This window comes from Microtus ochrogaster, unplaced genomic scaffold (genome assembly GCF_000317375.1).
Source record: "Microtus ochrogaster isolate Prairie Vole_2 unplaced genomic scaffold, MicOch1.0 UNK7, whole genome shotgun sequence".
NCBI lineage: Eukaryota > Metazoa > Chordata > Mammalia > Rodentia > Cricetidae > Microtus > Microtus ochrogaster.
The window spans coordinates 7,436,855-7,450,504 of NW_004949105.1; the positions used below are offsets into that span (position 1 = coordinate 7,436,855).

The window sequence follows — 13,650 nt, forward strand, 5'->3', positions numbered from 1 at the left end:
ACCCTGGAGACCAGGGAGTCTGTGGGCATTAGGGAGTCTATGGGGACTTTGGAGACCAGGGATTCTGTGGGCATCAGGCCACTGTGTTCCAGACAGTGTAAATGAAGGCAACCTCAAAAACCCAGCAAAGTGGACAGGTTTCTATGCAAGTAAAAATCTATCATAGAAACTACCCATAGCTTAGCAACTGGTTGTCAGGGGAACAGAAAACAATCTGTTCTCACCATGGCAGCACCCACCTGGGGCAGCAGAGAACAGGTTTTAAGCAGAAGGCTTTCCTGGGCCATTAAGACAGCTGTTCTGCCCAGGGCTTTGCTTCTATTGTTTATTACTTGGGAGACAAAAGGAGAGATGTGGGAAAAGCAAAAGAGGGAGGCCAGGTTAATGTCCTCTTTTCCCCACCGTCCTCCTGCAAAGGGTCCTTGGGTCTTCTTAACTTCTCCGTCCTACAGCCTGAAAGCCAGGCTTTATGCTATGAGTGCCCGTTCAGTCAGGCAGTGCCATGCAGTGCCTCTCATGCGTGTAATAGAGAAATTTATATGCACACAGCCCAGAACAAAAATCTTTAAGGAAATCGCTGTGTATTCAAAATTTTCTCTTTGGAATGATTCTTCTCAATAAAATTACTCAAAAGAAAACTTAGCATTCTGCTTCCGATTCAGCTGCGAGCAATAGTACTTAAGCCACGCTGCGATGGTGCCAGGCAGAGGGTCGGGCGGCAGCCGGGGAGCCACTGAAACAAGCTGCTTGGCTGCACAGACTCACTATAATAGTCCCGCACCATGATAAATACAATTAAAAGATAAACTGTGTGAGCTATACACAAAAAGCAGGGGGGTAAAAGGGTCTCACCGTGGCTGCAAACCACAGCTCATCAACCTGCCTGCTTTCCTGGCTCCACAGTGAAAATAAAAGTCAGAAAACACTGACGCATGTGCACCTTCCTCTTAAGTGGTGGCTATCAAGCTGGAGCTGGGCTCATCAATCACCAAGAAAACAAAAAATAAGGCAAGAGAGAGCCTCAGTCATAGCTCCATCTACTCACACAGTATAGTTCCCTGAATTCTCTTATCAAGAGCAGCTGGCTGCCTTCCTTTGGGGAAGAAGTTTGGGCAGGGTCAGCCTGTACCGGTTGCCTGCTCGGCCTGTGTGAACCCTGGAATCAGTGGGAAAACCCGACCCTAAGTACCAGCTATGAGGCTGGCACAGTCAGCATTTCTAAAAGTAGGGTTTCCAGATTTCCCACCAGCCAGAGTCTTCATTTATATTTATTCACATGAAGGCATATCCTCCAGATCTCTCCAAACTCCACCGTCACTGCTTCGAGGCAGGCCAGAGACACACAGTTGCCACTCCCTCACCAGTTGGTTCCAATGCATAGTAAAGGCAGAGAACCAGGATGGGAGAAAACAAAACCAGTGAATGAGTGATGAAATCCAAGTGAGCGTTAGCAAGGGAGTGTGAGATGTAAGAATTAGTTAATCAGAAGCTGAGCTACTAGGTCAACCAGTTTAGAATTAATGTAGATATCTGTGCATTTCTTGGGACTGAATGGCTGCAAGACCGGGTGGGACAGAAACCTCTATCAACAAATGGCACCAATGTGGACAACTAAATCCACTTAAAACCTGAGAGAGCTTGGAAAGTAATTCTAGACACAAAAGAACAGGGTTAAGCACGGCTTCTAGGTAGCAGCATTTTCTCAGGTGAGCTCTGTCGCTAGAGGCAAACATGTTTCGTTTAAGAGAGGCTTCCTGACTCAGCTTTAGCTGCAAAAACCTTGCAGCTCTTTTAAGAGGCCCTAACATCAAACACTTAAATGGCGTTGATGAATAGCCAACATCATGCTTCTTGGTGGTGGCAGGGACCTTGAAACTCCATTTTATGGAGTCGTGGCAATAAACATGGCTCCTGCCAGTACCTCTGCCATGAAGCCAGACTCTCTGAAAGCTAAGAAATTGGTGAATCCAGCTGACAAAGCCACAGTTTTAATCCTAGTCATAATGCTTAGCAAATTAAAGACTCATGTAGTCAGACAGAGAGATATACAGTAAAGATAGATTCAGATGAAGAAAACCTCTAAATGATTCATAGTGTCTTTAAAAATATATGTAGACTTGGGAGAGAAAAGAAAAAGGATAAAGTTCTTAAAATAAAAAGAGAGAGGGAGAGTTGGGTGTGGGGGCACACATCATTAATCCCAGCACTTGGGAGGCAGAGGCAGGCAGATCTCTGTGAGTTCAAGGACAGCCAAAGATACACAGAGAAACCTTGTCTCAAAAAGCTAAAATTTAGAAATAAAATAAGAGAAATGGAGGTTAAAATAAAGCCATTTAAAGATGGAAACTACACAGAGAATCTGGATACTGTATGTTATTGTGTTGTCTTTGAATAGTTTGATGGCTGAGGAAGGAGGTTGCTAAAAGACATTTGATTATAAATGCTGCTGGATTAATCCAACATATATATTTTGAACAGACATAAGACAAGACACCAGGTGAAATTTTCATCATTGTCCTGGTGCCTTACTTGAGCTCTGCTGTGTAAGTCAACATGTTGAATTCAAGTCACATTGATAAATAATTATGTTATTATGTAATTAAAATGTTCCTGAGCTGGAGAGTGGCGTTTCCATGTGGTTGAAGTGCTGACAGTTAGAAGTTCCTCTATAAAGCCCACTGCAGTGACAGCTTAGGCATGCAAGGACATGTCATGGCAGAGCTTGGAAGACTGGCATGCATTGCTGTCACAGTCTATGTTCTAGTCTTGCATGTGTATATGCACAAAGTCCTCTGTCTGTACTGTGTTTAATATACATATAGGTGTATATGTGAGTTTTTAATTACTTTCAATCTAATTTGTGCCCAATATTAGAGCAGTCACTGCTTTAATATCATAAAAGAGAAGCCATACTCAACAGAAATACAAAAAAAAGTTCAATCTTACACTGGATACATGCAAATCAATCCACAGTTGCGACACCATCTCACCCTAGTTAGAACAACTCAAAAATACAGAAAGTCGTACATACTCACCAAGAAACTGAGACAGACCCTTTGCTCCCTGCTGGTAGGAATGTAAATTAGGATAGGTAGTATGGAAACCAGGATGCAAAGTCCCCCCAAAGCTAAAGATAGATCCATTCTCTGACACATTGATTCTATTACTGTGCATATAGCTACACGTTTTGAAAGCATTACATCAAAAAGATCTGTGTACTCTCATGTTTATTGTGGAACCACAGCTATTGCCCAGAGTCAACCCTGACCACCAGAGAGCTAACAATACAGAAATAGAAGTTTATTTTGGCTGTCTGAAGGTTGGGGTGCAGGAGCCCCACTGTGACCATAGAAGATGACCTGCAGGAAAGGGAGCATGTCAGGGAAATCGATTCAAAGGACATGCAAGACTGTCACAAACATTTCTGCACTTGAGCTACTGGAGCAACTCAGCTTTCACGGATGTTTGCAGACTTAGGTCTGCTGTGAAAACCAAAGCAAAGAGTGTCAATGACCAAGGAGGGACGAGCTATACCACTGGAGCTGCCCCCATTCTTCTCCAGCTACAGGGAGGCCTGCACTTTCTGAATTACTTTAACAGGCAAGCAGAAGAATGAAATGAAGCCTTGATGGCATCACCATGGAGAAGAAGAACTCTAAAGTCATCTGGAACATCTGAATTGTACAATGAAAAAATATTACTTTCTACTCAGGAGAAACAAACTTAGGGACAGGTTGGTAAAAAGAGTAGCTTGTCAGCTGTAGGTGAAGCATCTACAAGAGCCAACAGCTTCTGTTCTGCTCCTGGTGAGCTGTGTGAACAGACAGGAACAGCAGGTAGATGCACTAGGTGTAGCTGTTACTCCTTTGAGGAAAAACAATCCTTGATTCCTTTACAGACAATTACTGTCACCAAGGTGCTCGAACTCATGCAGATGTGAAAGGTCAGTGACAGGAATGGCCTGCCTCTTTGGGAATTTCTTGGGACGTTGGTCAATAAGGTCTTGTGGGTCCCCAAAACACCATGGACTGTTGCCATCATTCTTGGTTACCCTCTAGAACTTGACAGGAAGACCTTATAGCAGAAGACATGTTTAAGTCACAGGACATGGAGAAATCAGGCTGCTATTTCTTTTGAAGCTCCATCTCTACTGGCCAGCTTTCATAGAGCTGGGCGGTGCTATGTATGCTACCGGGGTAGAAGGGTATTATTCAGTGATCTCACCCAGGATGAATTCCATGAGTTACAATAATTAAGGCCTTATTATTGATGAGTAAGATTACCCCACTGGTATAATGGAGGCACAGAGGTTATGGAAGTAAATAACCATGTTCTAACTATATAAGGTCTACTGCACTGGATGGAATCTATACCCAGCACTGTTAATTAGGACATGAGCCTGAAACTAGAGAGACCACAGGTTTAGGGGAAAACATGGCACTATTATTCTGGTAAATGGAAATAACAGTAAAATAACTCATAATGACATATTGCTATATCCATAAATCAGGGCATCACTCAGTCCTCATGAGATAAAATTCAGCAATTAACACAGAGACTCACAGCTAGTCCATATGGAAAAAATAAAGTACTTTAGATTTTGAATTTTGACATTACAGTTTCTCAACTAGTGTTAACTATGAGCAATTTCAAAATCTGAAACTGGAAATGCCTTTTGGATGAGTGACATTCAGTTTGACCTTAGGCTTCTTGTTTTGCTAAAATTTAAAAGTGGTATGATATCGAAATGATTTTTGAATTGATTTTGTTTTCAGAATGAGCTGAGAGAGAGTGAGTATTTGGGAGGTTGCAGTGAGCTCTGTGAGGGTCTGAAGCTCCGAAGACAGACAGCCGGATCACATATCTGGGCAGTCATCTTCCTAGGACAGAGTTATAAGTGCTCACTGGCTTGGCACTCAGAAGATCATCAATATTTATGGAACAGAAGCAAATCTGCGCATCCCTCACGCTTCCATTCCCTTCCTGCATCCTGTTATTTACAAGATGCAAAATATCCTCAGAGAAGTGGCTAGGATTAACAGATGATAAAAATGCAGAACTTTGCAGACATACTTGTGAATTCAATTTATCACATCTGAATATATGTGAGGATTGGTCTAGCAAAATAAATAAACGATCATTGTCAGGAAACGCAAATGTGTCTGATTATTTTCCACGCCTGGCTGCAGCTTTCTACCCAGTCTGTCCCAAGGACCTTGATCCTTGTGGGCTGCTGACTTTGTCCTGTTTGTCACCTAAATTAAAGCAGAGCACTCAGGGCTACACAGGCAACACCCTGCACAGGCTCATGGGTCTGAATGCCGAGCACCCAGCTGATGGGACATTTTAGGGAGGTGGGGCATAGTTGGAGGAAAAGGATTGCCTGTTTGGGTCAGGGCTTGGGGTGTAATATCTGCCCACACTTCCTGCTCTCTTTCTACTTCCAGGTCCACCTGGAGGTCAGCCAGCTCCCACCACCATGCTGACGTGGCCCTATGGCTATCCCACTTTCAAAAGCATGAGCAACTGCACCCTCATATGAGTTCAAATCAACCTCTCTTCCCTGAAGTCACTTCTTGTCAGCTCTTTGGTCACCGCATCGAGAAAAGTAATGGAAATGACAGGCTCTGTTATTTTTCTAAGAAGTGATTTCTCCCAATAGTTTTTGGTATTTCCTTTTGGTTCTGACTAATAGCAGGTGCTGGGAAAACTCAGAAACATGAAGAGTCATTATCTCAACACCAAGATGTTTGGGTATTACATTTGAAGCAACTGAAATTAATGAGTATAGTCCATTAAAAGGAAAATGCCAATATTTTAGGAGATTCAAAGTTTCATATTTACAGCTTTCTGTAAGAGGAGGCACTGAACTTAGAAATAGAGTCACTGCACATGCCATTCCTGGGAGACAGAGAGAGAGAGATTCACCTGCCAGGACAACCTTCAAAGAAAAAAACTGATGTAGGAAGAGACACCAGGGCCCTGCTGAAGCTAATTTTTATTTTTATAAACACCTGCCCAAGAAGGGAACAAGTATAGATTATAAACTAAGCTCTTTCCACTTGGGTCCAAACGCTTTCATCAAACAACCTTTAATAGCATCAGTTTGGCTGAGACCAGACAGAGTTGATTGTTGTGTCTGGGGATTCTGCCTGGAGAAAAAGGGGGAAAAACAAAAACAAAAAAAAAAAAAAAGAAGCCACCCATCGATTTGTCTGTCTGCTTTGTCATTTTATTTACAGGGTCACTTCCAGAGTCTTCCTGGGTACATTGTGCCTCCAACAAATCATCAGAGATAAAGGCCAGGGCAGAAGCTATAAATGTCACTGCTGACACAGGTGCATCTGCTAGGCTGAACAGGTCGAGGGTGTCCCATGCACTGCCCGTGTCGACAGGCCAAGAGTGCAAAGGTTGATTTTAAACAGTATGCCAATGAGCACATTCTAGAATTATCAGCGGGGTAAACATTTTCCTATGCAGAGAGATCTGGGTGGAGGCATGATTCTAAACAAGGGGTCATTTTCAAACTCAGCTTATTCAGTGGGTCGGGGACATGTCCTTTGTGTGGAAAATAAAAGCATTCAGGTGTCCTGTGGATGGCCTGTGTTTCAGTAAAACCTTCTTATCCCCACTCCACGTCCATCAGCAACGTGTTAGTAACAGACCCCTGCAGCAGCCTGCGGAAATCACAAGGAACCGTACTGATCTGGGCCTGACAACTCCTTCCTCATGGCTGTGGGGTAGGAGGTGGGGGAAGAATCCTGCTGCATGCTCTCAAGCCAGAAGTGCACTTCAGGAGGGCACTAGAAACTTTTATCCTTCCATAAATTCGCAATGCAGAGTAGCTACACAGATTGCAAGGTTTTAATTTTCTTAAGGGAAATCATATTTAAAGGCTCTCTTTGAATGCACAGTGAAGTCTCACACACCTGTGGGCTCTCTTGCAATATTCGTTATAAATCTAAATACAAAGGAATCTAAGAGTTCCACAGAATTCTTTTTAATTGAGGGATAGCTACTTGCCACAACGGGACCTGTCTAGTCATCGAGAAAGAGAATGTCACATTAGCAGAAGTTAGGACAGTCATCTTCATTTTTTCTCTCTTAGTGCTGTTTTATGACTTCCATAGATGGAGAAATTACTGAATTGTGTCCACTTATCTTTTACGGAAGTCTATAAACTGTGGTGGAAAAACAGTGAGAGATCATAATACACCCAGAGTGGTTACAGCTGCCCTAACACTGATCAACTTGTGCTAGGAAAACACCAAGTATTCAAACGTGTGTTACTAAACTTCCTCTGTATAAAAAATGCACATTGCTAAGATATAAGAATTTACAAAGATTTATAAGATATAAGAATTTACAAACCCAGAAAGGATATTTTACCACTTAACTCGAATAAGTTCACTGGCCCACCGATATTCTCTTCTGGACAAAGAAATGACAAATCCCAACTGACCACTCAATTTAGTTTGGATCTTTCAGACTGTCCATTCAAATTTTGATTAACCTTGTGGCCTGTCCACACTGCAGGCCTTCAAGTACTGTGGCAGGAGATATGACGGACACGCCTGTGTAAGGGAATGTGTAAATATAATCATTCCCCATGTCTGCCAGTCTAATACTCCACACCCCCAGGAAACTGTGAGATTCGAGATTATATTTCCCTCAGTTTTAAACTTCAGGGGTGTACAACTGAGGGACCTTGTCTTCAGTCACATAGCTATGGGATAAAACTCAAACTTCGCTGATGTGGACTAACACCTCTTTGTTTTCCTTTACACCATGGATTCTGTAAAATGCAGATGATAAAGCCTTGAACGTGCTGACCCGGGAGGTGGAGGGGAGGAAAAGCCATGGGGATGTGCGAAATAAGACAAGGGCCTGCCACTTACCAGCAACTGTCGGTCATTCCCAAATTCATATCCACCCGGATTACACAGCTTTAGTTGTAATTTCTCTCACATGTGTAATTCTTTAGACTCAGAAGGGGCCATGTTATACTAGGGTGGACCTACAATGCTTATGAAAGAGGAATTGACATGTGACACACGGAATGGCAGTGTTGAGAATAATGCATTCCCAAGTCAGGGACTGACTACACGCTGTTTGCAAAGATGCCAGGAGGAATCTGCAGATGCTGGAATTTGAACTTCCATCTTACATTACCGGAAAGACGGTACACCTGAAGGGTGAAACCACGCAGTTTCTGGGCTTCTGCAGCAACAGACTTAACTTCACCTGTCAGTAGAAGAGCTTGATGAATCACCCAAGGCCTACTTAGAGAAAACCAACACAGAATTGTTTACATGCACGGATGTGGTCATGATGCAAGCATCAGGCATCATTACTGATCACTGACTGCACAGCAAGTGAAAGCAGCACAGATTAGGTCAGGAACCCCGTGTTCAGAGATGGCCCAGATCTAGGGCGGAGGGTGTGGAATTTCCAAGCGAGGAAAACCACAGGAGCTTTGAGAAGTGCAGGAGTTAGGAAGAAACTCTACAATGTTTCATGTTTTAATGTGTTTCCCTTTTCTCGCATACAAACTCATATGAAACAATATAGACTTGTATTTTCTACGGAGGCTGCTGCAACACTAAACACAGACTGTGTGGCTGGAAACGAAAGGAGTCTGTGCTCATGTGGTTCTGAAGAGAGAAGGTGGTTGGAGCTCTGGGACTTTCTGGCCTGCCTCTCTCTGCCAGGAAGGCTCATGTCCTATTCGCTCACAGCCGGGATGGCTTTAACTATGGAGAGTTGGGATGGCATGACTCCCCAGTCCTCTCTGTGCACTCCCATTGGAGTTCGATGACCTGACCTCATGGATTCTTACACTGTGAGACACAGCCTGAGCCCTCTGTTCTGAGCAAGGCTGTATTGACAACTTGCATGCAAGAGGATCTGGTCATAAGAGTGTAGGATGTGTACTTCACAACTGAATTTTTACTTAAATTTTATTAATTCAGTCTTTACCTTTAGCCTCAGATCACTTTATAACTTGCTTTTCTCACGTCAAAATTGAGGAGCTTTAAAGCACAATTTCCAACAAGACTTAGTTTAGAATCATTCAACTCTCCTAAGAGCTGACATTGTCAAGCCGTAATTCTTCTTTTCTTCAAGATCCTTAATTTTAACAGCCAATAAACTCAGACACACTTGTGGATTTAATGCTTATCTGTCATTTAAATCACCAGGTTAGAGCAAGCCCTAAACCAGGTAACTTTATATATGATTTAAAATTGACTAAAACAAATAAACAAAAAGAAGCCAAGCTCAAGCCCCGAAAGCCTTCTTTAATTCACACGTGTGCTCATTAATGAGCTCTTGTTAATATTTCATGCACAGCCTCTCCCTGTTCCCTTTAAAATATCTCTGTAATGGAGATTGCAAGCGGCACCATGCTCCTAGGGGTAATGAAACATTCAGATGTGTTTAGGAAGGATCTTCAGATGTAATTCACATAATGGTGCTTAAACATTTCTAAAAGGACCTCCGAGTCCCCCCCCCCCCGCCAACAAGCTTCCGAAGCAGGGTGGAGGCTCCTCTTTACAGTTCTCAATGGGTGAGTCCACTCAGAACTCACCCTAGTGTCTGCCTCTGCGGTAACGACACTCCTTCTCATAGGGTACAGCGGATTCTCACTAACATAGCAAGGAAGCGCTGCAAGAAGGGCAGAGTGATGGAAGATATCTCACACAGTTCACCTGGTCAATAAGATGCTACCAAGAGGTTCAAAAATACATGGGTTCATTGGACTCTCTTCATGGGAGGCAATTCTGGGGTCAAAGGTCATGAACAATACCTGCTGCTTTTGGGTGGGTGAATGTCTCCTGTACCCCTTAAGAGACAAAAAGGTAGAATGTCCCTTTTGTTTTCCAATGCAACAGTTCACCATGCAAGTGCACGTGGCTACATCTGCCGATTCAGAAGCCATATGGACTGACACATTGTTGCAAATCACATAGCATCTACACTACCGCCCAGCGAGTCCTTGGGGAGTCCTTTGGCTTCAACTCCTTAGTACATCTCACCGAAATGAAAGATTTCTGTAAAGCCACAAAAATCCACTCCAATTATGGAAAACGCTCTTAAAAAACAAAACTGCTTTCAGTGGAAAATGCATGATTGTGCAGGGGCTTTGGCGCTGTACCAACTAATTATCGGGCTGTCCCCGTGTTCTTTAATTTCTCCAAGAACTCGGTGAATAATTCCCTATTACATTAAATTGTCGGTTGTTTTCCCCTTAAATTTTCAAAAACAAAATTAAAATTGAAATGCTATTAGGTGCTCAGAAAAATAATTACAACTGAACTCGAAATAATCCAGCTATGATTCCAGACCACATTGTTGCTGATTTTTCATGCAGTCAGCCCTTTTTATGGGACTGCTTTGTCTTTATGGCACAATACAATAGACTTATAAAGAACATTCGAATATGTGCCTGACAGAGCTGCTAGGAAGGTCTTGAGAAAATAACTTCCTAAATTATAAAAAGTCATGATACCCAACTAAAGCTTTGTGCATTCTTTTTCCTCACAATCCAGAAAATGTATAATGTGAAGTCAGAGTTTTAAAAACATCTGAAGACAACACTAGAACCTCCCTCTAATTGTAAGGACTCTGAAAAAGCCAAGGAGAAGTAAAAATTAGTAACAGTTCAGACATCAAGACACAGAATCTTTCATCAGTTTCTTTCCGTGTCCCACAAGCCTCTTCAAGCATCTAAGGACACGGGTCTGCTCTCACGGGGCCTCTTATGCTGCATTACCACCTCCTCTGGTGGGCTCCTACTCTCTTCTCTGGGGTCCGAGGGCCTTCCCTCTCTCCCACAGCTGTTTTTCCTCCTGTTGTTCTAAGGTTAGATTCTAAACATGAGTTTGTTTCCTTCCTCCATCCTATTAGGGTTTGCATTAAACTCCATGCTGCCAGTTTAGAACAGCTGAACCTGAGTGTGTCTGCCTCTCCCTTCTCCAGGAGCACGTGTGTTGGGCTGACACAGTATACTCCTTGTTTCTCAGCCACATGAGGACTGTGGGGTTCTCCTGGGCTCTGATCCCTAGCTTTGAGCATCTCTTCTCTGACCTCTCTTCTGTCCTCTTCCTAGGAATGCCACATCCTTATTCTTTACAACTGCTCAAACATGGATGCTGGCCAATCATTGAAGAGCCTGCTCTGCTTCTCCCGAGTCTGTCTAACATCACCTGCCCAGTTAGGAGTGCTTCATCTTCTCTCCAGTCTGAAAATATGCCAGGAGTCAAAAGGATAAAGCCATCAGCAGGCACACACTACTGACGGTGAGTTAGCCGAAACCAATGACTTCGGTCTTTCCTCATCCAATGAAACTTGCACCCTTTCCCAAATAAGTGGGTGGTATGTTGAGGGGCACCTGCCCTCTTACCCATACTGATTTCTCCCAGCTGCAGTATTGGGGGACAATCTCTTTCTCAGACTACTTAGCACCGTGGAGTTCACTGTTCTCTGGCTTCTGCCTGTCCAACACTGCTGTCCTGCCTTTGAAGGCAGAAGTGATGTGAGCTACACCTCTGTGCTTTCTAACATTTTGCCTGGTGAGCCCACCACATACAAGCTTCTTTTCGCTGTGGGAGTGCTTGCTGCTGTTTGGTATGCTCAGTGGCAGAAGGCAGCTTGGTCTCATTGATGGAGGTGGGTCTTCTTTCTATGTGTTGCTTTCATTGGTTAATTAATAAGAAACTGCTTGGCCTTTAATAGGACAGAAAATTAGGTAGGCAGAGTAGACGGACAGAATGCTAAGAGAAAAAAGCTGAGTCAGGCAGTTGCCATGATTCTCCCACTCCACACAGATGCAGGTTAAGATCTTCCCTGTTAAGCCACCTCGTGGGCTACACAGATTATTAGAAATGGGTTAGATCAATATGTAAGAGGTAGCCAATAAGAGGCTGGAACGAATGGGCCAGGCAGTGTTTAAAAGAATACAGTTTCCATGTAATTATTTCGGGGCGTAAACTAGCCATGCAGGCGGCCGGGTGCCGGGGATGCAGCCCACAGTTCTTCAACATCTCATGCATACCTTAAGAGCACCCCTGCAATTTCAACTGAAGACTCTCTCAAAGTTCTTTTCCTAAGCCGAGTTGTTTTCTGCCCAGACAATGAGAGCTGATTCTGTCCTATGCAACTGAGTTCAGTGCAGTCTAGGGACTGCATTTCCAGAGTCCACATCCCCAGTGGGATACCTCCCCTTCGAAGTTAGTCAGCTCCTCTGGAGAAGAGCGCTCTGCTTTGCTGAGCCAGATAATTGCTTCCTTATCCAGTATTAGGCTGGTAGCAGCAGCGTATCCATTTTTGTGACTTTGTGTTCTGCCATCTGACTGCTTGGTATGTGCATATTCCTGGCTCATCTCTCATCCTCTTCCTTTTGCGGAGATGGTGTCTCCACAAACAAGGGAAGAGATGAACTGGGAGGCCTTGATGAGTCCCTCGTTTTCACTAAGTGGGAGTTCAAAGTGTATGTGTATGCGGTTATAATTCGAAAAGTGGAAGACGTCAACAATAAAAAGAGTTGCGTATAGAAAAACAGATTTAATTAAGAGGTGAATAGATGTTGTTAAATACACTGGAAGGGTATTTCAACTCTGCCTGGGAAGGAGTTCATGACAGCGAGAGGGACTCAGGAAGACAGAGGACTAGGACACACGGCCTAGAGAGAAGACTCGCACGAGGGAGTTACAACAGGAAAGTTATGGGGCAAAGATGCCCTGGGCCGGGGCCTTCTAACGTGAAATGACAAGAGTGTTGGGGACACCACTCCAGGTAGGGGTTAGACTCCAGAGGTCAGTGGGCTTGCTGTCTTAGGCTCTAAGAAACATATTCAACATTAAGCCCACGTTCAGGTCAAGCACACTCAGAGGCCCAAAATTTATATAGGAAAAATATCCCCAAAGTGTGGAACAAAGCTCTTTATGTGGATCCTGGAGCTCGTCTCATATTAATGAAAGTCTGTACACACAGTGAGACAGTTACCCTGCTAAGCACACACTGTTCTGAGATGTCACCTCAGCATCAAACCAAAGGCAAAGAGTTTACAAAAGCTAATGACTGTGGGCTGGTCATGTGGCTTCTGAGTGTCTAATGGCATATCCTGCAATCCTGTGCTCTAAAGGTTGCATCCCTCTGGTACACCAGTATACGGGGCACATCCCCTGGTACACCAGTACACGGGGCACATCACACTGTATGTCAGTACACGGGGCACATCACACTGTATGTCAGTACACGGGGCACATCACGTGGCACACCTTCTACTCACCCTTCCTGCGTAGTGCATGACTGTGAAGGCTGGGCCTTGACCTTTAAAAGCAACATTTCCATTGCCGTCCTTCATAGGAGAATACACTGTGTTTGTATTTGATGACTCCAGGAGACTCTGCAGCCTTCTGGGAAGATTTGGCTCCACGGACCAGGTCACTTGACTCTCCTCATCCAATAGGGAGAAGAATCCTGATGGTTTCTGAAAGTCAGCACAAGTCAGAAGTTTGCTCTTGGTACTCCACCTGGTGTCCCTGACGCACACCCTCCAGTTCCAGTATATCCACACAGCCACTCAGATGCTCGCCCTCCCTCCAGTTCTCCAGCCACTCAGATGCTCGCCCTCCAGTTCTAGTATAT

The 13,650-nt window shown here is 43.9% G+C and overlaps 1 protein-coding gene across 4 annotated transcripts in view; it reads right to left on the reverse strand.

Moving 5' to 3' along the window:
- Positions 1 to 13,650, reverse strand: part of Myo16 (myosin XVI) — a 474,821-nt gene that overhangs the window by 137,765 nt on the left and 323,406 nt on the right. For all 4 annotated transcript variants that reach the window (XM_026788802.1, XM_026788803.1, XM_026788804.1 and 1 more), the window contains exon 23: positions 13,292 to 13,492. In XM_026788802.1, the coding sequence (XP_026644603.1) occupies positions 13,292 to 13,492 (201 nt within the window). The remainder of the gene's footprint in view (positions 1 to 13,291; positions 13,493 to 13,650) is intronic.